The 24,057-nt window shown below is 44.3% G+C and overlaps 1 protein-coding gene across 1 annotated transcript in view; it reads left to right on the top strand.

The window, feature by feature from the left end:
* LOC144111455 (multiple PDZ domain protein-like) overlaps positions 1-24,057 on the top strand; it is a 201,817-nt gene that overhangs the window by 152,962 nt on the left and 24,798 nt on the right. Inside the window, exons 25-30 of the mRNA XM_077644763.1 lie at positions 18,062-18,267; positions 19,451-19,545; positions 20,674-20,743; positions 21,676-21,732; positions 22,572-22,745; positions 23,394-23,538. Coding sequence (XP_077500889.1) covers positions 18,062-18,267; positions 19,451-19,545; positions 20,674-20,743; positions 21,676-21,732; positions 22,572-22,745; positions 23,394-23,538 — 747 coding nt within the window. The remainder of the gene's footprint in view (positions 1-18,061; positions 18,268-19,450; positions 19,546-20,673; positions 20,744-21,675; positions 21,733-22,571; positions 22,746-23,393; positions 23,539-24,057) is intronic.

Here is a 24,057-nt window from a genome sequence, read left to right as displayed (position 1 = left end):
ACTAGCCTCTAGTACACATGATGACTTAACAGTGCATTCCTTGGGTCAATGTGGAACGGTTCGTGTTTTTGTTTGTTTGTTTAGATTGATCCATTTCGGCTGGGGCACCCTGAACACTGGCATGAAAATGAAAATTTGGTTTTGAAGAGAGGAAATGGCGCAGTATCTGTCTCACATCTCGGCGCCCTTACTGAATTCTTTTAGACAGTTTACATAGACTGTCCATAGACTTCTGTCTATAGTCTGTAGTCATTCTATAGACAAATCCTATAGACTGTATGTATAATCTATAGGCAATACCAATCCTATAGACAGTCCATAGATTTATGGCCATACACTTTTAGTAGACTTTTGTGTATAGAATATGAATAGATAAAAAGAAATATTTATAGAAAGGCAATAGAGTCTGTAAGAAGTCTATAGACTGTCTGTAGACTATTTTTATAAGGGCAGACACCTGAACCGCGCTGTAAGGGACCACCTGGGGATCATTAACGTGCTGTACTGACATCGCACAGCACACGGGCGCCTTTTTTGCGTTTCGCCTCCATCGAAACGCGGCCGCCGCGGTCGGGTTCGAACCCGGGTACTCCGGCTCAGTACACGAGCGCCTTAACCGAGGAGCCACCTCGGTGGGTGAATGTGGCCAAGACTGAAGCTTTCTGAGGGACCCGCGAAAACGGCTTTGGCTACATCCGATTTAGATAGGTTGCGTAGAGTTTGGGATGTTGTAACGCCAATGAAAATCTGGTGCAAGCATCGTGGCGGTGTATAGCTGTCTAGAGATCGCTGTCGAACTATCGTGAAGAAATAAAAATGTGTACGTAGGTGTATGAAGGGGCAAAATGTGCGATTTGCCTCGGGTTGGTGTACTCTTGGAGCCGTCTAGTGGGTTTGGAGGAATGTGTAGTTCCGACCCATGCGACCAGGTTCGTTGGTCCCAATAAACACATCAAACGCGTCCAGGCTGTGGAAAAAAAAAAGGTGTGGGGGGGGGTGGGGGGGGGGGGGGAGGGGGTCCCTATTCGGGGGTCCCTGGGTTAAGTTTACTTGAAAAGTAAGGATTAACCGTTGCTGTTATTTCTTGCTCTTGCTTGCGATTGTGCATCTACATATCCACGTAGTGACGACGGCATGCTCGTGAAAACTTTGACAAACGACTGCGATCCGCCTTTCGAGTCTTGTGGGCACCACTGTTCCCCCACTGCGTCTGTGCGGCATAACGTACCGCAGCCAACTGTTTATACCGCGCGGGCAACACTTCGTTTCTCATCTCTTCGCGTTTTGTGGGCCGTTTATTTTTCCGCGCGACCTCCCCAAGAGTGTGCGGTTTAGGGAACTGCGCGCCAGAAACTCAGTTATAGTACGCGTACACTTCTGGCACGACAGCTTCGCGAGAGGACTGCCGTCATTACCCGGTTCTAACGGGCACCCGGTTTTCTTGTTCGCGTAGCCGAAAAGGAGCAGTATTTCCGGAGAAGCCCGAAGCGAGCGTTGAAGTTTCTGCTTCGGCGTTAGGCCTCGTCGCTCTCGAGGTGTTTTATTTTTTTTTTTAGTTCTTTTTTTTCTGTCTGCGCACCACCGGCATGTCTTCCGTGCCTTCTCAGCGACGAGCGTCCCTGGGCGCCATAGCCAATTTTGTTCTTTCTTGATGAGCAGTACTGCCCAGTATGATGAATTGACGACACAGAAAAACAGCGAAAAGCACAGCAAAGTTAGCTGGCCCTATCCTCTTCATCATCATTGTTCACCCGGACTTGTGCCTGCTGCCCTCACCCTCTCAGCATACCCGAGTCCCCTCCGTCCTCTGCTAGGTCCTCCTTTTCTTGGGATACACTTCGTTGCGCTTAGGGACCATCGGTCAACGGCTGTCATCTTCAACGAGAAACCATAACTGCCGACGCGAAAAGGCTTAACTAGCATCTCGCGATGGCAATGACGCTCGTGCTTTCAGCAGCATGGTTTTGGCTTTGTACCCGACTGTATACCGTGCTGCACTGTGAATGCCGTTCCGACGTTCAGTTTTCTCGGGGGGAAAATAAGTGCGTATTAGAGTCGGGGAAATACGCTACTCCGCACGCGTCGTTCCATCCCACTCCGCTTTGCCGCGCGTCGATCGGCCTTGGTCTCGGCTAAAAAGATACGCTGGTGCGGCCGGTAAATGAAGGAAGGGGGGGGGGGGGGGGGTGCTGAGAACGCAGGAACGGACAGCTAGCCCGCGCGCGGGCCCACTTCTTGCTAAATTCGATTGGTCGCTGCCGCTCGATGCAGCAGTGCGGCGTAAGGCCGACCCGTGGCGGTGACGACGTCGGACCTCCTTTTGCGGCGCCGAGTCGACGCGCGAGAGAAGGCTGCGGGGGGGGGGGGGGGGGGGGGGGGGCACTGCAAGAGAGCGCGCCCACTGCTGTAAAGCGGTTCCCCTCCTCCCACAACCCCACCGCATCGACTGGAGGACGACTGCCCGGCCCTCCTTTTAGGCACCGTTGCCGGCACGCTCCCCCCCTGCTCCCTACTCTCTTGCGTTTCCGCCTATTTTGCCGGACGCAAGTGCGTGCCGATAGGAGGCCACGTCGTACACATTTTGCCACGACGTGATTCGATAAGCAGTGAAGGAGAGGGAAGAGGTTGCGGGGAGGAATTACCGTAGTGCACCGCCATGCTGCTGCCCACTGACCTGGCCACTGCCAACGGCCGAGATGTGTATAGAATTTTTGCAAAGTGTATGTATCGTGTGCATTTATTATAGAATGCCTCAGGTTCACTGCAGCTGGGGTTCACTCGGAGGTAACCCTCTAAACTGGGTTAATATTGATTGCATGTTTGGGGATTGATATCACATTGTCGATGTGATGCGGCTCCTTGTGTGTGCTTGAAGAACATTGATGGTGGAATTTTCAATGCCGGACAACTCTCTGCATGCGGTTCCTGTCACTGATGTAGGAGAAGAAAACAAAGAAGCAACTCTCAAAATAGACGGATTACCTTTTTTCACTGACGCCTCTCCTATAGTACCTGACATAAGTCTCGGCATTTCCAGAGGGCATCACTGTTGCATATTGGTGGACATCTTTAATGCTAGTTAAGTGAAAGCCTGAAATGAACAGGCCTACTTCATGTACAAAAACCTGGGTAGAGTAACATCGTTTCAGTGTTAGAAAATGGAGGCTTTGGAAACCTTTGTCACTACTTTACTTTCACATGCCACTGGCCTTGCATTTTTGGCCCACGTCATGCCGCTGCTTTTAATAGTTACTGAAGTTGCTTATTGCATTTTGCGTTTGTATATCTGCCCTGATTACGTCTCGGTTGTTTTCTTTTATGTTTGTGGAGGTGGACAAGTCGGACCATGGTAATTTCTTGTGCACATGTAGTGGTTGGAAACTAAAGGATCTGCAAGGCTGTTTTGTTGTAAGAAGGCACACAATGTTAGGTACGTTAAAGGGACAGAAATTATTGTGGGACAATAAAAAGAACAAAAAAATAGTGTCCCTGCCCGTGCCACTAATTATAACGGGCTACTTTAAAGGGACAGTCCACCGGCTTTTATCAGTCACTTTTTTTTCGTGGCAATCGAAAGCTTTTTTGCCCGTATAAACAAATACACAGCTGTGGCCGTAACAAACCCGGCAACACAATTTAAAACAACATTTTTCCATGTGGGAATTGTAGTGGATGCACATCTCAGTAGAAGACATGAATCTCACTTTCTCATGGTAGTCGGCCGCTGCTGGCCCTGACACCAAGGGCATGATGACTGCCATTATTACAGTGGCAGTAATGAGCATAACCGATATGCATAGTTTATTAGAGTTATAGTTGAGAGCACTTAGGTGACTTCAAAAATACAATCAGTGAAATAAGACTGGTGAAAATGTGATATCACAGATACCACAACCACTTCTGCCAGCAGCACAGTTAGCAGCATAGTGGCAGCTTTCCTTTTCAAAACATTGAAGAGATGACGAGTGAGCAAGGTTAAACTGTGCAAAAAACGGTGGCCAGTTGCAAGAGAAAAAAAAAATCGAGGCACCTCAAGTTTCTGCTAGCAAAAACAATGCTATTTATTGTGCTTTGTCCTATTCATAAAGTGCAGTATGTCCACTCCAGGTTGCATAGCCTGACTACTTGGAGAGCCACCAAGTTTTAACACAACACGCCACAACCATCAGATCTGGCCCGACTTCCTTTGCCAGTATAAAATATAAATTCCTGCTGTAGCCATTAGATCTGTCCCCTCAACTATCTTCACAGGAAAAGACCTGCAAGTGTGTGCCAGTATTTCTACACCAAGTCTCTAGCATTAGACTGGCTCTTTTAAACTATTAAATGGACACAGAGTAGCAGCAATAATTAGCCCCTAGATGGCTCATTTTAATTTATAATATTTGCAGGCTGACACTACTGATGTGTTGACTCAGAGAAAGGCATTTGCCTTACAGCAAGTTTCAGATACTATGTGCGTAGTGTCGCACTCACGCTTCACTCTTGGCTTTAGTTTTGTTGGAACTGGGAAGCACTGGCTGGAGACAAGAATCCGGTCTGGACAGCCCGTATTTTATTAAATTTTTCTGCTCCTGGTAGTTGAATTCACCATGCACATTCTTCTAGAAAGGAGCAACCCTGCACACAACACTGCATAATGTACAGATAGACCATTGCCATACTAGGTTCTCTTTCTGTACCTTTGTTAGATGTTAAGAAGAACAAAATGCCAGGCAGAAGCGAACATAGGAGGCACTACATCTTTGGATGTCATGTAATCTTGACTGACAGATGACCATTGAACAGGCCAGGTCCGAGTCACTGAATTAAGTAGGCGGGCTCAGGATGGCATGAGTATTGCCGAGGAAGTAGATGATATGGGCCACGAAAAACAGAAGCAGGAAAAGGTAGAAAATCAAAGAAAATCAGTAACTTCCACTAAACTACGATACATTAACTTGCGCTGAACTACAAATAGGTTTTGTTGCAGCTGGTGGGTCTGAACGAGTGCTGGTGTATTTGGGATTAACTTAATGTAATCTTGATGCCTACATACATGAAACAAGTAGAGTGGTCGGCAAGGATAGTCAGGAAAAAGGCATAGTCTTCTTTCTCCGATCTCTTACACGGACAGCGGTGCATGCAATCTCTGTAGCGACATTTCTAGGCACGGTTGTGTCCCCTTTGATTGATTGGAGCGGCACTGGGGCAGTCAATCAGGCTCGGGAAGTGCACACGCTGTGCTTAGTCAGCGGGTCTGCAAAATGCGGTCCGGTGTCTCGGAGGGGATCATGCTTTTACTCGGTGATTGGTTCAGAGTTGATCAGGGAGGAAACATGCTTTGAGCATTATCTTGTCTCTTCTCATGTTCTTTTGTTTCTATGCTGTGTTGTACTTTTTTTTTTGCTTACTTGTGCTGCTAGCTAGAGTTGCACATACACAAAAGATGCAGTGTAGACTTGTGTTTGCGAGGCCCCATTTTTTCCAGGTGCGTGGAAAAGGTAGCAGTGGCTGGAAAAAGCATGCAGGACTCGTTTTTTACCAGGATGCAATGGAAAAAAAATGTGCAAAAAAGAGAACACAGCTAAAACTGCAACTGAAACTTGTCCCTGCTTTGCTTCAGCTGCCGACTGTCTAAAAAAAATATGGCTCATCTTCCCACAACTATTTTTGGTTGATATTTTGTTCATCGTTGAGCATTTATGACTTGCACTAGAGGTTTTTTCTATACCTTCTCAAGTCTGTTTTCGGCCAAGTTCTTGATCTTTAACTCTATGAATATATTTGTTGAGATGGCTGCACTGTTAAGATTCTTTGAATTCCTTTGCTGTAGCGATTCACAGTTTAAAGAGGAAATTTTTTAATACTTGGTTTCGGTAATGCTTGCATTGTGCATCATTAACACCCAAATTGTACTGCATTGCTCTGGTCCCTTCAAAAGATAGTCAGTCCATGGCATCGTATTTTTTTTTTTTTCACTTTCCCTTTACCTCATTTAGTAATCTGTATGTTGGGTTAAGGGTTTTGTGCAACTCCCTAAGTCTACTTAGTATGTCTGTGTAGACATTAGGTGCCAAGGTAGCTGGAATGCTCCCAAACACTGCGAAGCGTGTTTGTGTTGGGCCTAACACCATACATGCAGCACAATGTTGACTGTAACTTAACAGTGGGCTAGTTCAGCCCATAACATAGCTTTGGTAGTTGCACAGGAACTGTCAGTCATTTTTCAAGCTGTCCATCTTGTTGCATTCTCAAGCCTTTGTGTGTCCAGTTCATAGGAGAACAACGTTGAGACCCTGTCTGCTCCACCATTCCCGCTTTTCCTTCATTGTGCACAGTTATGTATACTAGTTCTAGTGAATGGCACTACCGATTATGTCTAATAGGTTAATTTGGAAAGATCATTTAATGTGCCCTTGCGTTACGACTGAAAAAAGACGGGTCTAGTGTGGGAAGTGCTGTAGTGCTAGCTTTAACGGAAAGGAGCATTTTTCTTTCGTGAGCTTTCCGCAGTTTTTTTTAATAATAACGAGTGTGAGTGCAGAGACCAACACTTTGTTGAAAATAAAGCTCAAATCACCACAGGCAGTCCTAGAATGTGTACTTCATAATGCACTAAAACCCCTGAAGAGAGCTTTCTGAATATGTCTCACACAGAAGGGAAGGGGAGAGCATTCTCTATGTTTGGATTGCAAGCAAACTTGCAACGGGGACACCCAATTAGTTGCTGCAGACACCTTTGCCTATCAGAGCATTTTATGCTATAAACAGTCTGCAGTGCTGGCTTCCGTTTTAAACAAGAGCGGTGGCACTATTTTCTTGTAGGAATGCTGCATTTGCTAATGCTTTGTTAAAGCGTGAACTTTCGTCAAACGAAGACGAGCTAGGAATTTCACAACCCTCGACCACGGTTTGCACAGTGGCCCACAAACCGGCTAGGAATACGCATCAGTTGGCACTCGTTGGGGGCGGCTTTTGACCGTGGCGCCTTCCATCTAGCTTCCTCACTAAAAGAGGAAGCAGGGGGGTGCCGAGGTGTTTATTGCCGTTTGCCGGCCCTGTGTAAAGAGTGACCGAGGCAGACCTAAGCGCCGGTGGCATTTTCGTTTATTGGAATTTAAAACAGCAGCTGCGGGTGGTGAACGGCGGGGAACAGCACGGGTGATTTGAGAGTTGTGGGGGACGATGCTTTTATAGCCCCTGGCCTGTTTGTTGCTCCTGGGAGGCAAGGTGAACGGCTTTCCTTAGCAGTTTGCTGCCGAAGAGCGGCAGGGCACGCGTGGCCTGGTATGCAGCCATGCGGGGAGAAGAGGAACAAGCGGATTCTCTGAGCCATTGCCTTTCTCTGTCCCACACTCTCTCCATCTTGTTTTCTCTCTCTTTTTGGGCTTTGGGACGTGGTGCCTTTTTGCAGCTTAGTCTTTGTGCTGAATTCAAGGATTTAGGTGAAATCGAAGCAAATGATTTGAATATTGGGTCATGAGGTAACAGCTGGTAAACAAGGCGGACAAGACTATTTCCCATGTTTGTAATTTTTTTCTCGGCAACATTACATTCCATCCTCCTTTCAAGTTGCGTTCAGCGTACACTTAGGACTTTAAAGTTTCTGCATACTAGAATAACTGCGTGTGTATTGTGGCATATTTTTTTAAGCTGGCAGCTTTTTGAGGTTGCACCTTCCACTAAGGCATGTCAAATGGCTTATGACCTAGAGAGCGGCAGTTACTCGGCTAAGGTTGAAGTGATAGTCAAGTGGCGTCCCAGAAGCAGCTCATAGTGAATAAGATGAGTCCTGCTTATCTTTGTGTCAGCAAAGTACTACAGCAATAAAGTTATCTCGGGTGATAGCATAAACCAAAGGATGCCATGTATATTGAATGGAGGTGGTTGTATATGTTTAGTATATTTTGATCTCTAGCTACATGAAAATTATCTAAAAGGTTGATGAAAGCTAGAGGTTCATGTAATAAAGCATTGTGTATTGAGTGGAGGTTGGTATTTATTGTGGTGAGGCAGTTCAATTTGTCTTTAACTTTCTTTCATCCCTCACTGGGAAATATTTGTTGCTGCATTTTGCTGCCACTGCGAATTCCATAAAGTGCTTATATTTCACCACAGCTTTTTTTTATTTGCATTCTTAAAGTGAGAAAATTTGTCATAGTTCTAGACGTGTTACTTTGTGTTTTTTCCCTTAGTGTTTTGTCTGGCCAACCATGACGTGGTGAGACTATTGTCTGCTTACCTTTAATTTTTTCAAAACAAAGGGATGAGACAAGAGAGTGACAGGCGTTTGACAGCTGTCCTTAGTATGTCATCCACGTTGTCGGGGGTTGTTCCCCTCGAGTGCTTCTACGTGGTGGGTACCGGATGATTCCCTGTGAATGAACATGCTGTACACAGCGAAAAAATGTACCTCTGTCTCAGTAGGCATCAGATGCGTGCGGAGGCTTATGCTTACATGGTGGACAGTAGCATTGCTGTTTGCTCAGAGTACACCAAACATTACAGCTTTACTGACTGATCATGAAGTCACTTGAAGTAGCGTTTAAACCTGTGAAGTTTGGCTTTCAACACTTGATCATAACTAATCACAGCAAACAATCATCCTGTGGTTGGCACATTGTGGCCAGAGTTGTTGCTACGCCATTAACCCTTAAATACTACTGTAGTCCGATACATCTTAAGTCTGCAGTAAAGTTCTTCCCACATTCTGGACCACCGCACAAAATTCCTTCGTGACAAATAAGTACTCTGTTGGTGAAACTTATCTTGTTACTTAAACAAGAAGCTTATCACAAGAAAAAAATTATAAGCTCTAGAATTTTGGTACCTGGCTCGTTTAATAAAGTCAAACATTAAAAAGCTGATTTTGTTTGCTCTTCTGAATGGCTAGCCGCGTAATACAGGACGCCGCAGACCGTGGTCCAACGTTAACAACTGCTGTTTCTTCGAGTTGTTTCTTACTATAAACTACTACTACAGTCTGCTATGTGCCATCAGTTAAAGGTTAACTGCAGCAGTCAAAAGTACAAAAATGTAAAGAAAAAAATCTGAAAAAGCCTGGGCTATTGGAGAAATGAAGGATGCATATGCATAATTGAATTTTCTACTTATGAGAGGCACCATACAGCAAATATAATGCGTGAATTACCAAGCACATAGTTTACTTTCTGCAGTAAGATCCTGGCCTGTGCTGGGTTGCTTTGTCTTGTGTGCATGTGACTTGAGCGGTGTGAAATAAAGCAAAAAAAAAGTAATACTTTCATCATCATGTAGGCACTGAATTCATGTGTCCATTTGCACAAATGACAGTAAAGCATTGGAGCATCATAGGCAGAGCAGAGAAGAAAATGTGGGAGACATTCATGGCTGGACTTTTCCACTACTCTTATTCATTGCTTATCTGTCTCCCGCTTATTTGGTAGTCATCTTGTAGGGGTGGGTGCTGTCAAGGGTCTCTTCTTGATGTCTGCAATCAACCTGCAATAATCATCTAAAACTAAGATTGAAGACTAACCTGTAGGTGAGTGCTACTTTCAGTTATACTCACATGAAGACCACATCTCTCTCCACAACTCCTTAGCTTAGTGGCAGGTCAGATGTAGAGGCGACATGATATTACTATGAGGTCTGTCTTCCTGTCTTGCTACAGTGTACCGTGGTGGCCGCGTTTTGATGGAGGCGAGACGCAAAATGTGCCGGTGTGCTGTGCGAGCGCATGTTAAGGATCCCCAGCTGGTCAAAATTATTCCGGAGCTGTCCACTACAGCACCTCTTCTTTCGCTCCCACCTTCCTGCCTTCTCTCCGGGCGTGGTTGAGGTGTCCCTGGAGAAGAGCGAGACAGTTACTGCTCCATTTACTTTTCTCTAAAACCACTAAAAGTGTACATAAATAGGAAAACTTAATATGGGCTCCTCAAGACTTAGACAAAAGCGTATTTTGCAAAGTCAAGCTGCTATTTTGTTTGCTATTGTTGGCATCAGGGTGGGTGACATATCGGCATTGTGCAGGTGAAGTTTGTTTGAAGATTCCACAGTAAAGCAGAGAAAGAGGCGAGAACAGAGTTCATTTTAGTGTATCGTAATGAGTACATCCCATTAAAGAAAGCAGTAGTGCTTATTTGCTAAACTGCCTTAGAATGTATAACTTCCAGCTTGCAAAAATTCATCTCTACTTATTCTTGCTGGGTAGTTAGCTGGGTAGTTTTGCCATCATGTAGTTTGACTCGCTCCCGGTTCAACATTTTTTCACTTAACATATATGACTTTCAAAGTGTTATCCAATCCCACTGTATCTCAGTACAGCTTTTAACGTTATGACATGCACTGAAAAAAGCAAGGGGAGCTTCAGAGCAGTCTGGTAGCTATTGTGCATGTCCAGCTGAGTACAAAGGTTTTACTATGTGCAGTTTTATTTTTGAACAGCCTATTGATAGAACAGAAAAAGAAAACGATACTCTGCACCTTCTTTTTTTTGTCCCGCTTTACATTGCAGCGCTCTCACCGAGCACGGCATTGTCGCTTTCTTGGTACGTACAAAAGCCAAGTTAGTGGAAAATAGCCTATGTGGCCTTTTTCATGACACGTGAGGGATGAGGGCACGACGGCACTGACTTTTGTTCTCTCAACTCTGTGAGCACGTGCATGCAGCATTCCTTTCCTTCTCTTTTTATCACGGCCCCCCAGTGGCATCGCATTGCATTTTGACATCTCCAGCTTCATTGTTTCTTCCTGTGCCTGTTCCTCTCTTTCTTTTCTTCTCTTTTCTGTGGTAACCTCTTCGTTCTTTCACTCATTGCAGACAGCTTTGTTATTCTTTTTCCGCTTTCACCCTCTCTCTAATCTGTCTGGCATTTTTTTCGTATTTGCGTGCGACTCTGTCCTTCTCGCCGCCGCAACACCTGCTTTTGACAAAGGGCGTGCGGGCCGCGTGCAAAGTCTGTTGGGGAGGGGAGGTTTTGTGACAGGCGCTCCATTTTTTTGTTTCCGCACTCCATCCACAAAGCGCGATGAAGGCGGTCTATGCGTTCTGGTTTAGGCCTAACTTTGGATCCTTCAAGTTTCTGAGTGGCAAGCCAGACAGGAAAGGTTGGAAATCGACAGCCTCTTTTTCGGTCTTATTGTGTGTGCTTGTGACCGCAGTTATTCGGCTGTAGATACTTGTGCAATAACGGCTGAGGGCTTCGTGGCAGGCAGGTAATTGCTCGGAACTCCTGTGGCACATTGTTTGGCTCACAGGCGCACTGCAGCTGCTTTGCTGCATTTGTCGAGCTTCGCGGGTCATGCAGGTATGCAGTCAGTGCTTGTTTTGCAGGGCAGTCATGCTGCCATTTCTTTTGAGTGACAGTGGTTCTACCGCGCGTGATACACTCTGGCAGGTTGTTTGTATGGATTGAGAGAAAGAGAACAAGATTACTTTTCTGTTGCCTGTTGCAAGTATACCATTGGAGCCCCTTTTGTGTATAAGAAAGGAGAAGCAGATTTTTTTTCGAGCATTATACTTGAAAAAGCATGCTGTTTGGGGCAACAGTTTTGTTTGACAGCTTATTGAGTGGCTCCAGTGTTTGTACAGTACTCCTCATAATACTAAACTAGTGCTGCTGTGAGAAAGCTGAGTATAGTGCCTCGGCTCGTGAATGCAACTTTTTCGCTGTTTGAATCATTGCAGTTTGTGTCGGACAGTTGTCTTTGTGGGATTGCAGTCATATGTCTATTATTCCTCACTTTCTGCATATTTACACAGTGTTTTTTTTTTTTTAATATGTATAACTCGGGCTTCTTTATGGTGCACAGCTATAAAGAATTACAAATCGCATTTTATGGTGCTTGCATTGGGGGCAGCACTTTCTTTTTCAGTCACTCAGTTTTTGTGCTTGGTAGAAAAAAAAATTTTCTGCTCATTTTGTTCGGTGCTTTTCATTCTGTGGCAGTTGGTACTTGCAAGGTACTAGTTAGTGCTGGTAAAGCTTGGCCGACAGGGCTTTTGAAGTGCTTGTGCTGTTTTATTGTGCAAAGACTTGTCGTTTCTAATGGGTGAAAGGATCATAGCTAAAGGACCTAATACAGCACACCTGGATTAGGTTTTTAAAGGCCATGAGAAGCTTTACGGTTGACTCTTACTTGCTTTGGCCACGATGGTGTTCACTATCAATAGCTTGGCCAAGATCACCATGGTTAGCATGTTTCAGTATTAAGCGGTTCACCATTATGAATTTCTAAGGTAATTCGAATGAAGTATATGACCATTGTAGTTGTGTATGCTAAGATTGTTTGTTTGCTAAGCTGGGTGCTGGTTGTACTGCTCAGAATATTTATTTTACAGTTTATTATGTACTGGGTGATAGCCTGATTCAAAAGGCAGTGCATTCAGCAAGAAAATATATTTAGTGATAGACTGCAACCTTTTTTTTTTGTTACTGTCCTTTTAAGGCCAGAATGCACTTAGCATAAACGGTAATGGTTTCTAATGTCTGATACAGCCACGGTTTTCCGTCCAAGCACAGCAACAGTCATTGCCTGATGTTGGTCAGAAATGTACAGCACCCAGGTCTTTATAAGCATACATTGCATGCATGGCTGTGAGGAACGAGATGAAAATAAGCGGAGCGAGCACATTGAGTGATCAATGTGTGGCATGGCTTTAATAGTGCGCACCGTTTACATGGCAATGTTTAACACACACCGCGCACATGCCTCTGTAGACAGAAGAATAGGCGCAGTCGTAGTTGCCACTGGAGATTGTTGACACAGTAAGCATATCACTGATATAAACGTATCCTTATAGTGGTCTAGTCTGGTGCTAACTGCAAGTTTTCAAAAGTGACTTTCCTACATTAAATGGGCTTCTAGGGTAATGTCCTGGCCTGTAATATCACTTTGCAGTCATGATAGTTAGCTTTTAAGGTACACCAAAACAAAATAAGCCAAAGCAAATGGAAAATAAAATTGGACATTTAACTGTGCCCAGCAAATGCTGAAGTGAGCAGAAGCATGTTCAAGCAACGCACTAGTAGCCCATTGCAAGTAACTGCTCAGATTGGTCAGAGCACTCGTCAGGGTAGAGCATTGCTTACTGAGAGCTTTAGCTTTTCTGTCTTCCCAACTGGCTTGTACATGTGGAGTGCCCTTTGTTGCCATGGAGCGTGAACCCTTTTCGAAACTTTTTGTTGCTTTTTGAGAGAAGTGAATCTGCGTAGTTGCAAGCAACAGCTGCAGCGGCTTTTAGCCGCAGCTGTTGGGCTCGTGTCAGGTTTGTTAGTTAATGCTCGGCATGTTTCTCCACTGCTGGGTCGTGCAAGTCCCGACCTATGTGCGCCAGCTGCCACGCTTCCCTTGACCGCTTCCTTGTCTTCACAGCAGTGCACTTTTGCCCGTGTTCGTGCAACTGTAACAGCAATCGTTCACATGGTTTATGCCGAATCAAATGTCATAAAAGTAGGTCTGTTGGGAAGCCGCAGAGCTAATATTTCAAAAGCAACCGTGGTCATCGACTTCAGTATTAACTTGCTCTCATTTATAACGGAAGTTCATCATTGCTCTACACTCAACATTGGAAGTAAGCCAACTGTGTTTGAAAAATTTATGTAAGCAATGCAGTGCCCTCCATCTAGAATGGAGGACATCATGTTAAGCGTGTTTTGTTGCAGGCAGTGTTCTGAACACGGCGCAAAGATAATTTACTGTATCTGTATGAACTTGAACACACTCAGTCATCATACTTGGGTATGTGAGAAAGGTTTTATTACTGGGCGGGGCAGCAGAGAGCACATGATCTGAATTGTTCAAACTTCAACTTAAAAGGTGATGACCAGGCTAAACATAACCAGTGATTCTTCTAGCAATTCATAAAAACATGAAATATAATAATTGTATGTGAAATAACAGTCTAAAAGGGATAACAGAAAATTTTTCACTATATATGCATAACTAATAGTTTTGAAATAATGCCTTTTTTTATCATATGCAAGTTTAGCTAACATGTTCATATTATTTACAACTGTGTGCTACTCTTTACTGGCAGGTTTTCTATACTGAGTACTGGGATGAAGGGAGGCATGGTGTTGAGCCCTAAACTAATGTGAAGCACAACTTGTCATCTTTACATCATGTTAGTTTCATTCTTAGGACAGTGAAGCCTCAGAGATCAGTGTGTGGTGTAATTTATGCAGGTGTTAACAACACTACAGTGAAGTCAGTAGTACTAGATGCAACACTGAAAATAACTCAGCAAGTGACTGCATAAATCAGCGACTATGCAAGCATTGCGTATGAAGGATGTCAAAGAAGCACACTCAAGTCTGCTGAAAAATTTATACAGTGACCGCACAGCGACCAGTTTTTCACAGAAGAATTGATGCAATGCTAGTCAGTAAGTGTGCCAGGCAAGGTGAGGTAATCTCTATGGTGTTACTTGCGGCATAGTTACTAGAGGTATTCAGAAGGTTGGATTGAGATGAGCTATGTATAAGAAGGCCTTTATAACTACTGATTTGTTGAGGACCCTGCTGTGCTAAGTGACTTAACTCAGCGGAAGGATTGCAGCATTTAGTATGTAGACAGGCAAATAAGAACAACTGGGTTAAAAGTTGATGTTTTTTTTTTCCTGATGACATTCACTGGTCACTGGCCAAGGTCAAACACAAATAATGACGTTTCAGGAGCGCTACGGCTCCCTTATTCACAATGAGCAACCAGCTGGACGTCCTGGGCTTTTTGATGTTGAAGAAAAAAGTTGATGTAAAGAAAACTAAAATACGATGATGAACAGTCCAGCAAAGAAACAACAATTTGCTGTGGGGGTTCTAGCAATGGCAAGAGATTATGTCTATTGAGGCCATGTGTTGACTGTAGATCTAGGTCGTGAGAAAAAAATAACTAGGAGAATACGTAAGATAAGACTTAAAGGGACCCTGAAATGATTTCGATGGGCATATTCTAGTGCAACAGATCTGTAGAGATAGTCATTGTGGGTATTCAAATCAAATTTGCAAGATTTGTAGGAACCCTATAATTTAGAAGTAATTTTTAAAAATTGCCACTCGTATTGGCTCACAACCGAATAGGGCGACACACCTCACCGTGTGTCCCCTTCCTCGACGTCAGTGGGCATATGGGGGGAGCTTTAAGCCGCACACACAAAAATATAGTGTGTGAGATAGTTTACGCCATATGTGTAAAAGCTATTCTAACACAACTCTTGAGAACTTTTTTGCTTGGCACTCTGGCACACTCCTTATCAGGCTTTGTGTCATCCATCCTAGCTAGCTGATGAATCTAGAAATATATATGTGCTGCTGTCATTGAACTTCAATCAGTCACGCAGATAATTGGGGCTGCGATGTGGAACACACGTTGCGCTTGCCAGCAGAATTTTATCTACACTCTCTTTGTGTGCTTGATAGCACTGAGCAGTCAGGTGAGGCAGCCCAGTTGTTTTTTCAAACACACGAGAAAGATGTCGGATATCTCTCGGGGTGAGCCAGAAATTTCTGTGTTCTTTGTGAAGAATTACTGTCTGATCTCTTTTTTGTAGAATATAGCTTCATCATGCCAATTAGATTTCACTGTTTATGATTCCACGTGCAGGAAATAAGGCAATCTGTTGCCTTTGCTGTAAGCACTGACATACTGTATTTGCTGTATACAACTTGGCTGAGGTGTGGCCGATCAGTAGTCAGTATTAACTCCCTCCTGACCTCTGTCTCACTCTTATTGATGGCATAGACAACAAAGCTACCAATGCTTAAAAAGCGGCATCCGTTAAATGACGGATAAGTGTCTTAGAGTGCAAGGATTTAATTTCAGCCTTTGTATATCAGTTGCAGGTTGGCTTGCATCACTGTGTTACTGCTACCTTTTTGTGTGTCTCGAGAGCGAGAATGTGAACCTGCATCAACATTTAAACATAGGTCAGCGTAGAGAGAAAGAGAGAGAGTGCGTGCGTGCACGTGTGCGCACATGCATGCGTGCGTGCATATATAAACAGACTAAAGAATGTCGTGGGTTCGGATCCCACCGGCGGCATGTGGTTGTTTTTCTTCTGCTTTTATTGATATCCCATCAATGAAAACCACAAATTTAAAAAATCGGAAATAGACATCTACTATGCTCCTTCATTTTTGTGGCTGTTGGCTTCTTTCATATGTGTGTGCGTGTGCGTGTGTGCGCGTGTGCGTGTGTGTGTGCGTGCGTGCGTGCGTGCGTGCGTGTGCGTGTGCGTGTGTGTGTGTGTGTTCAGCGAAAAGGAAATCTCGGCACGGTCAGTTGTAGTGAAAAAACGTAGACCACTATTTGAAACAATTGAAACAATTTATTGCCGTTTTGGCTGTGGAATGGCCTTTGGCAGAATAGGGAACACCCTTCATGTGTGTTTTTGCGTGCGTGAATGCTTTCCTGAAAAAATATCGTCTATCAAAGCTGATGTACTGATGTGAATGTAAACCCAAAAGCTCTCTTGGCCCCTTCATTTCCTAGGTGTTATTTTTTGTGTGTATGTGTATTAGATCGTGTGAACATTTGGTGAAGCTTTACAGTTTTGTTGACTCACGATATAAAATGTAGTTAAGCAGCTTCCTTGTGAACCTACTTACTACATTCATGAAGAGGGTTTCATGATGTTTTTCAGAGCCGTCCACTACAACATTTCTCATGCAGGTGTGGAAGGATGTTAAACTCCTCATCCCATTCCATTTTTATCACAGATGGTTGAGGGAAAAAAAATCCTAAAATTACAACCTATTAGAGTAGCAAAGTCGCATTTTTTGTGGCACACAGCAAAAACAGTCAAGGAAAAAAGGAGGAGCATACAGAGTGCAGGCCTCACCCTTTTTGCGGTCGCACATTTTTCTCTTTGGTGTGATTTTAAAGGCATCTTTGTGTCCTCACAGGATAGGAAAATATCAACAGATATTTTTTTTTCCAGAAAGTTTGATATGCTTTAATTTGATTGTCCGAGAAAGGGATGGAGAACCAAATTTGTATTTCTTTGTTGTCTTTATTCCTTCCTATAAAATCCGTGTTTTTCCGAGCTAAATTTCCACTGTGCGGAAGCACTCGCGTCTTCATCTTACTCTGTTCCTGTGATTGTTGTACTTCGAATTTTTTCCCTGGTTGAGAAAAAATAGGAAATGGGTAAGCAAGGCAGCAATGTGGGCTAGTTGGTTGTACATCTGATGTGATTAATGCACTACACTAATAAGGGACAATAATAATATAATAATAATAATATTAAGGGACATTAAGGGCTAATAAGGGACAAGAAAGAAAGAGAAATAAAGGAAGCCTTTGAGATATTGGAGGCCGGTGAAGACGAGTGCGTAAGCACATCCTCGGTGTTGTTATCAAGTGAGGAGTTAAATCTAATCAAGAAACGAAGGAGCGTGCGACACAGCCGTTGGCAATGAATTGATTGTTTCGAGCATATGCATGAAATGTATTTATGTACCCTCGTACCAGAATAAATCTCAGTTGTTAGTGCGCGCTTGTCCTGTGTCCGCCGTTCCAGTTGTCGTTTTTGTCAATGCGTAGTGTGTTATTCACATCAAATGAAATGGGTGCCATTTCTTTTCTTCATTCGCTGCCGTGACATATGTGCTTGATGAAAAATAGCGCAAAAGGAAGATGAAAGACAGACAAGACGACGCAGGCAAGGAGATAGCGCTTGTCTTTGTTGTCCTGTCCGCCCTTCGCCTTTGCTTCATGCTGTCTTTTCACATGAACTTGAACCAAATCACCCAACTTTCGATGTCGTGTGACATGTGTGCTTTTGCCAGGCAAGCTGATTTTGTAGCGATAGCTACGTTACGGTAGCATTTTGAGCCTTCAGCGTGGCGGCGCACCACCCTGTGGCTGCACCGCCACATTGTCATGTGGTTGGTCACGTGGTGCAGACCAGGCGGGGTGGTGCCGTGGCTGATCACGTGGTAGGTCACGTGGTTGGTTACGTGACCAAGTTCTACTCGGCCAGCTGTAGCTATTGCGTCACTCCATGTTTAACCAGAGCTAAACCACCGCCAATTTTTTACTTTGAGTGCCATTCTGAATGCCACTGGTTTCTTCCCTGTTCGTTCCCCTTCTGCAGAGAAGATAGAGCGCAAGTACCAGGAGCTGAAGTTGGCCGGTGGCGAGCTGCTCCTGGTGGAACTGCAGAAGGGCCCCAGTGGCCTGGGCCTCTCGCTGGCAGGCAACAAGAACCGCAGCCGCATGAGCGTCTTCGTCTGCGGCCTCCACCCCAACGGCCAGGCCGCCCGCGACGGCCGCATAAGGGTCGCCGACGAGCTCCTTGAGGTGCGTCTTAGCTTGTTACCCCCGCCACTCTCCTTCACCTCTCATTTTTTTGCTCTGAACAACTCATTTATTTTTGTGATTGTACCACAGCGGTGGCCAAGTAGTTGAGCATCCGCCTCATATGCGGGAGGTGCGGGGCTCGATCCCCAGGGCCGCCGGGTGCCCACTGGTGATACAATGGTTGCAAGCTTTCCCCTGCCTGGTGCTCGGCTTCTTTAGGGTGAAATGCTTGGGAAATAGGTCTTTTACCCCACCTTGAGTAATTGAAAAACACCTTGTGCCATGGTGCTCTTTGGCCACAGTAGCTCTTGCGCCATAAAACTTCGTCATCATCATCATCATCATCTTATTTTTGTGATTCTTTTAAAATGGCTGTCGCCGAGTGTAGGTCGGTGCATGGTGCTGTTGCGAGTGGTCAGGGCGTTCACATCACACAGCACACTGATAACCCCGATTTGGCCTCGACGAAGCTGCCCAATCACTGGTTCTTCCAGTGTGCAGTATAGATCATGAGTTGGATGCTGCTGCGTCCCACCACATGAAGTCCTTGTGACATAAACTCGTTGGCATTCACCTGCAAGGTTTCACACAATGTAGATGAAAGCCATGAATTTACCACACAGTCATTGTAGTACGTACTCCAAGGCATCTTGCTGACATCACTTCTGCTTAATTGCCACATAGTCTTGATAAGGCATTGTTGCTAGTACCAGAGCAGAAGGCAGCTGGATGTTTAGCTAGGTGCCACTGCGCAAAAACTGCTTACCTTGTTGCCTGCATGCTGGCAAACTCCCATGTTGCCAGTTCTATTGTTTGTACAATCATATTGCATCTGTACACATATATGGATACACATGTATGGATAAGCTGTTGTCCTAACTGTTTCAATTTCAGCATTGCCACAATATTCTTGTAGCTTCTGATTAAAAATATGAAAAAATTGCGTGTATAATGTCTTGTTAAAGTAGTTTTGTGGTCGTGTGGAGAAAGTCAAGAACAAGTTAGCACATACTACTGATTTCAGCTTGGTGTACATTTCCCAGTTATAGTGAATGTGCAGTGCATAGTACTTTTGTCACTTTTTAGGGGCTTCTTTGTCTTTGACAACTTACTGCTGACATCGGGCGTGCTACTAACCGTTTATCTCGCCTCTTTTCATCTGCGGTGACTCCATTCAACACAGGTGAATGGGGTCGTGATGTACGGCCGGTGTCACCTCAATGCCTCAGCCATCATCAAGAGTCTTCCTGGTCCCACGTACAAGTTTGTCCTTCACAGGTGAGAACTGCTCGGGATCACTGTGTTTTGTCTCCGGCACAATTGGTGCCAGTGTGTGTTTAATTTGATTCTTGCTTCAGTATCCAATGGAAATGCCTGCCTCTCTTTGCGTATGTGGCATAGTTTCATGTCCTGTTTCTTTTATGTAGTACAGAAATTTTCGTCTTGTGTCACAATTCTGTAAGTGTGCCATTTTTATGGAGCCAAACTCTAAAATATGGCAATGCACTGAAATTTTAATGCATTTTAAAGGAATATATGTGGTCAAAATTGATCCTGAGCCCTTTACTATGGCAAGCCACTGACACTGAAGCTTGTTTACAAAGCATGCATTGAAAAGACATGCAAAGTGTTAAAGTGTCACTTATCCTTGCTCTTTTTTCTTCAGGGAAATGATTTCTGCAAATGGTGACAACCTGTCCCTTTCTGACTTTTTTAGTTTTATTTGCAAAATTTGTTCTGACATTTGCTGCCCTTATCTTCAGATTACGAGCCTGTGCTATGCTTTAGCACCTTGGGTGGGGTTTACATTAGGTAGTTATTGTTTCCCTCCCCTTAAAGAGCAGCCCCAGGGATTTTTTAAGGTTACCATAGTTTAATGAAACTTGTACCATAGGTTTTTCACTCATTCCTCATTACTTCCGCCAAGTTTGGCAGCCAAGTGGCATTTTATTCTGTCTCAAATTAATTTTAAAGTTTGCCAATTTCTATGGCCTCAGTTCAGGTGATTTCTGCAAGCAGCACTGCATTTTCAACATTACTAACATTCCTCACACCTTGATACGCACCTTCAGTTTCAGTGACAAAATTGTGAGGCCTGTATTAGGTTGCATCAGTCATTTTATGGAAGGACTGATCATTGTCAATCACTACTTCAGCCATTCAACGCGCATACAAGCATTTTTCTAATAATGTTTATAACACAAAGCATCATCTCAGGCCATGGGTTAGGTTTAAGTTACGATTTGGTGTTTTCGCTGTTTGAAAGTGGTTCCGCCGGGTATTTTGAAAAACGGTTTGTTGGGGTTGAGAGAAGGGACTGCAAGAAATGTGCTATCACTATCAAACCAAGATGTTCAGAGAACCTCTGGAGTTTTCACTTAATGCCTTTCCTTTTCCTTGTGACAGGAGAGAGGATGCAGTGGAGGACATGGCGGTGAAGCCCCTCACCCAGTACCCCATGCAACTGGATGAGCACGTGAGGACACACTTCGCAGTCTGTCATTCTGTTTTTTGGCTGTGCAGTCACCGGTGGCAAGCGGTTGCGCTGCTGGCTTGTGTGGATAGCAAAGTGTGTCTGCACACTCAGCTTCACGTTATCAGTAGTCCTTGGGACAGGGTTTTGGGATAAAGTCACTATACTTTCAGAAAGGGTGGGTGCCTACATTTCCTCAGTGATCCACCAGAAGCATCCGTTTCGTTACCATGTAAGTGCCAGTGTGGGGTGGCGCCATTAGGCACCACAGTGGGCACCATCAGATATGGGGACACCATGGGGTGGTGCGAGGGATGCGGCACAGGAGCCGCTCAAGTGGAATGGTCCTGCATGCGCCAAATTCGTGTGTCCACGTTTTTCCATTCTGGTTAAGATTCAAAACTTGTCCTCCGTTTTAGATCTAGGAATGAATGCATAGGACATGCTCAAATTGTTTAAGGTGCAGATGTTATGAAGTGGTACATGTACGGTCTGATTTGCATAAATCTTGTTTTCATAGTGAGTTCTTCATTGGTTTTTTAAAGTTGGGGTTGGTGCAGTTTTTTCGATGGAAGGGGATGCAGTTTCCTAGAAAAAAATTTATTGCACTGCAGTCAGGCACAGCAGGTCACCTTGCATGGAAGCATGGGGAAACATGCGTGCTCCATCTTCTGGAAGAACACCATTTGACTGGCTAGTGAGGCAACACAGAAATGAATTTTTTTTCGTGAATCCAGGTCCCACACGCTTTTTTCTATGACGGCACATCTGAATTCTGAAGTGACAGTTCCTTTTTAAAAGCCAATGCTTTTGGAATGATGTGTTTCACTGAATTTTATGTTGTAGCAGAAAGCTTGGCCTAGTTAATCACTGGTGTCATGCGTGGCAATTCAGATGTAATTAATCCCTATTTCACATGTATGCTTTCTCCGCAGGGCCACGAAGTAAAATATGCAAACTACCGGGGGGTTAGGACCGTAACCGTGAAAAAGGTCAGTACCTGGAGTGTATTACAGCAAGCACCTCATCACTGTGTTATGCATAGCACTGTTGTTTTTAGATGCTGACAAAATTGCTTTGCTTGTAATTCATCAGAAGGTCCATATCCTTCAAACCATTTTGCCTATTCTACCTTGATGTCATGCCAAAATTGTTCTTTTTTTGAATGCTTGTGTCAGATGCCACTAAGGTTGCAGCATTTAGACTTTGCAAAGAAATACTGAAAATAGTTTGAGGCTAAGTGTTAGTCTATGTGTTAGGTAGGTTGTCAGTGAGCAAGCCTATGTGTTGTGAATTGTGTGGAATTAATATGTCAGATGCGGATCAGGTTGACAGCTTTCAGAGTATGTGGATTGTTTTGTGTATATAGACTGAAATCAAGGTTATCTCATTGATTGAGAAAAGCATCTTGATGGAAAGAATTTGATTCATACACAGTAGCATATATTGTCAGCTTAAGTTATCACTAATCATTAGTTGGAAGTGCATTTATACAAAAAGTAGCTAAGGCTGCCAGTCGACCTCTTGTCATAACGACTGCACCTACATAACACCTACATGACAGTTTGTTCAGTGCATAATTTTTGAAATTTCGTGTCAGAGGCCAATATACTGTACTATTAAAGTTAGTTAGGCTGGAGTACAGCCAATAAAGACAAAGAGCTGTGTTGCTCACTAGCAGTGTTTTGCTACATTGCCTGGTGCAACACTACCTTGTGGTCACTTTGCAGTAGCCGCCTCTTGTTCATTTTTTTGGAGAGCAGAACAGGTTTGAAGGATTTTTTTATAGTATTGATTTTCTTCCCGTCTGCCGGCGTGCATCATCACACAGGGGACGCATGGCCTGGGCATCATGATCTTGGAGGGCCGCCATGCAGAGGCTGGACAGGGAATCTTCGTCTCGGACATCCAGGAGGGCAGCCCGGCCCACCAAGCTGGTCTGGGAGTGGGCGACATGATCCTTGACGTCAACGGCACCGATGTCTCTGGTGCTGACTACGAGACGGTGGGCGTCGCACTTTTGTACTCCTTGCGGCATAGGTCCATCCAAGCTGTCTAGGCAGGAAGCATGGTTTACTTAGTTCAATTCAGGTTTTGCTCAGTTTTTTTTTTTCTCGGATACTTACTATGGGCAGAATCTCGAAGCTAGAAAGATGGCACAAGGGCATCGAACAAGAGGGTAGAACAGCAATCAGCAAGAATGTAAAGCGACATGCTTTTTTTCTTACTTTGTGGTGTGGTGCTTTGGTCAGCTGGTTGCATTCAGGTGTTCGTTATTCAGTTATTGTTCACTAAAAAGGAACCAATAAGGTTCTTCTTCAGAAGTAAAGGGACATTGTTAATTGTGGTCTCCTTACTTCACATTCAGAATTTATTCCACATTGCTGCTCTGCACTAGTGTTCACTGATGCAATGTAGAGCCTGAGGATATGGTTAAAATGTAAGAAAATCTGCGTGACGTGTTTTTTTTTGCTTGGGTGGTTATGTTAATATAGCTCATCCCTTCTGTCATGCCACCTACATAAGTTCTGCGAAAATCATTTCGTACCTTAGCTAAGCTGGTCAGCCATTGCATCATTATTTCACAATCCTCAGTGAAGCAGGCTTCATGGTACTGATGCCATCGCTTCGTCAACTTATGATGCACATGCAGGTGGCGCAGCTACTCAAGCAGGCGGAAGGAGTGCTGGCGCTAATTGTGGCGCGGCCCATGGGCAACGTAGTGCCGCTGCTCAAGAAGAAGTCTGCTTCCATCGAAAGCCAAGAGCCCTCTCGGACTGTTCCATCGAACCGCAAGAGTGAGTGCTCCATTATAGGCCTCTAGCCTGCTTTCGTTCTGAACTAGCATGAGGGTTGCTGTGAGCATGTTTGGTAACATTACCTGCACAGGGGAATTTTATATAGGGTAAAGAGCGTCACACCAGGTTGCAGCTAAAAACCCTCGCGATCATGTGCTCACATTACATGCTTTGCGTCGGCAAAGACTGTGGATGGAGGGTACAGCAATGAATTATTAAAGCGGTAATCTTCGATAGACACGAGGTCACGCTTGCATCTGTTACTGGGCCTCTTAAAGCAAAGCAATGCACTAATGCCTTCTCATGCTGTCTAAGAAATATCATTGGGATTTCACATGAAATAGCATTAGCCTGCATCGCACAAGTATTCCTATATCACAGCGAGAGCTAGCTTTCACTGTTTATATCTCCCATTCCCATATCTCAACTAGCTTACAGGTTAAACTTGACTTCTGGAACAAAATACATCAGTGTCATGTGACAGTCTAGCAGGAAGCATTTGGGAAACGTTAGTCATGG

This window comes from Amblyomma americanum, chromosome 11 (assembly GCF_052857255.1).
Source record: "Amblyomma americanum isolate KBUSLIRL-KWMA chromosome 11, ASM5285725v1, whole genome shotgun sequence".
In the NCBI taxonomy this organism is placed as follows: Eukaryota; Metazoa; Arthropoda; class Arachnida; order Ixodida; family Ixodidae; genus Amblyomma; species Amblyomma americanum.
The sequence above is the reverse complement of the archived record's forward strand: the minus strand, read 5'-3'. Positions and strand labels throughout refer to the sequence as shown.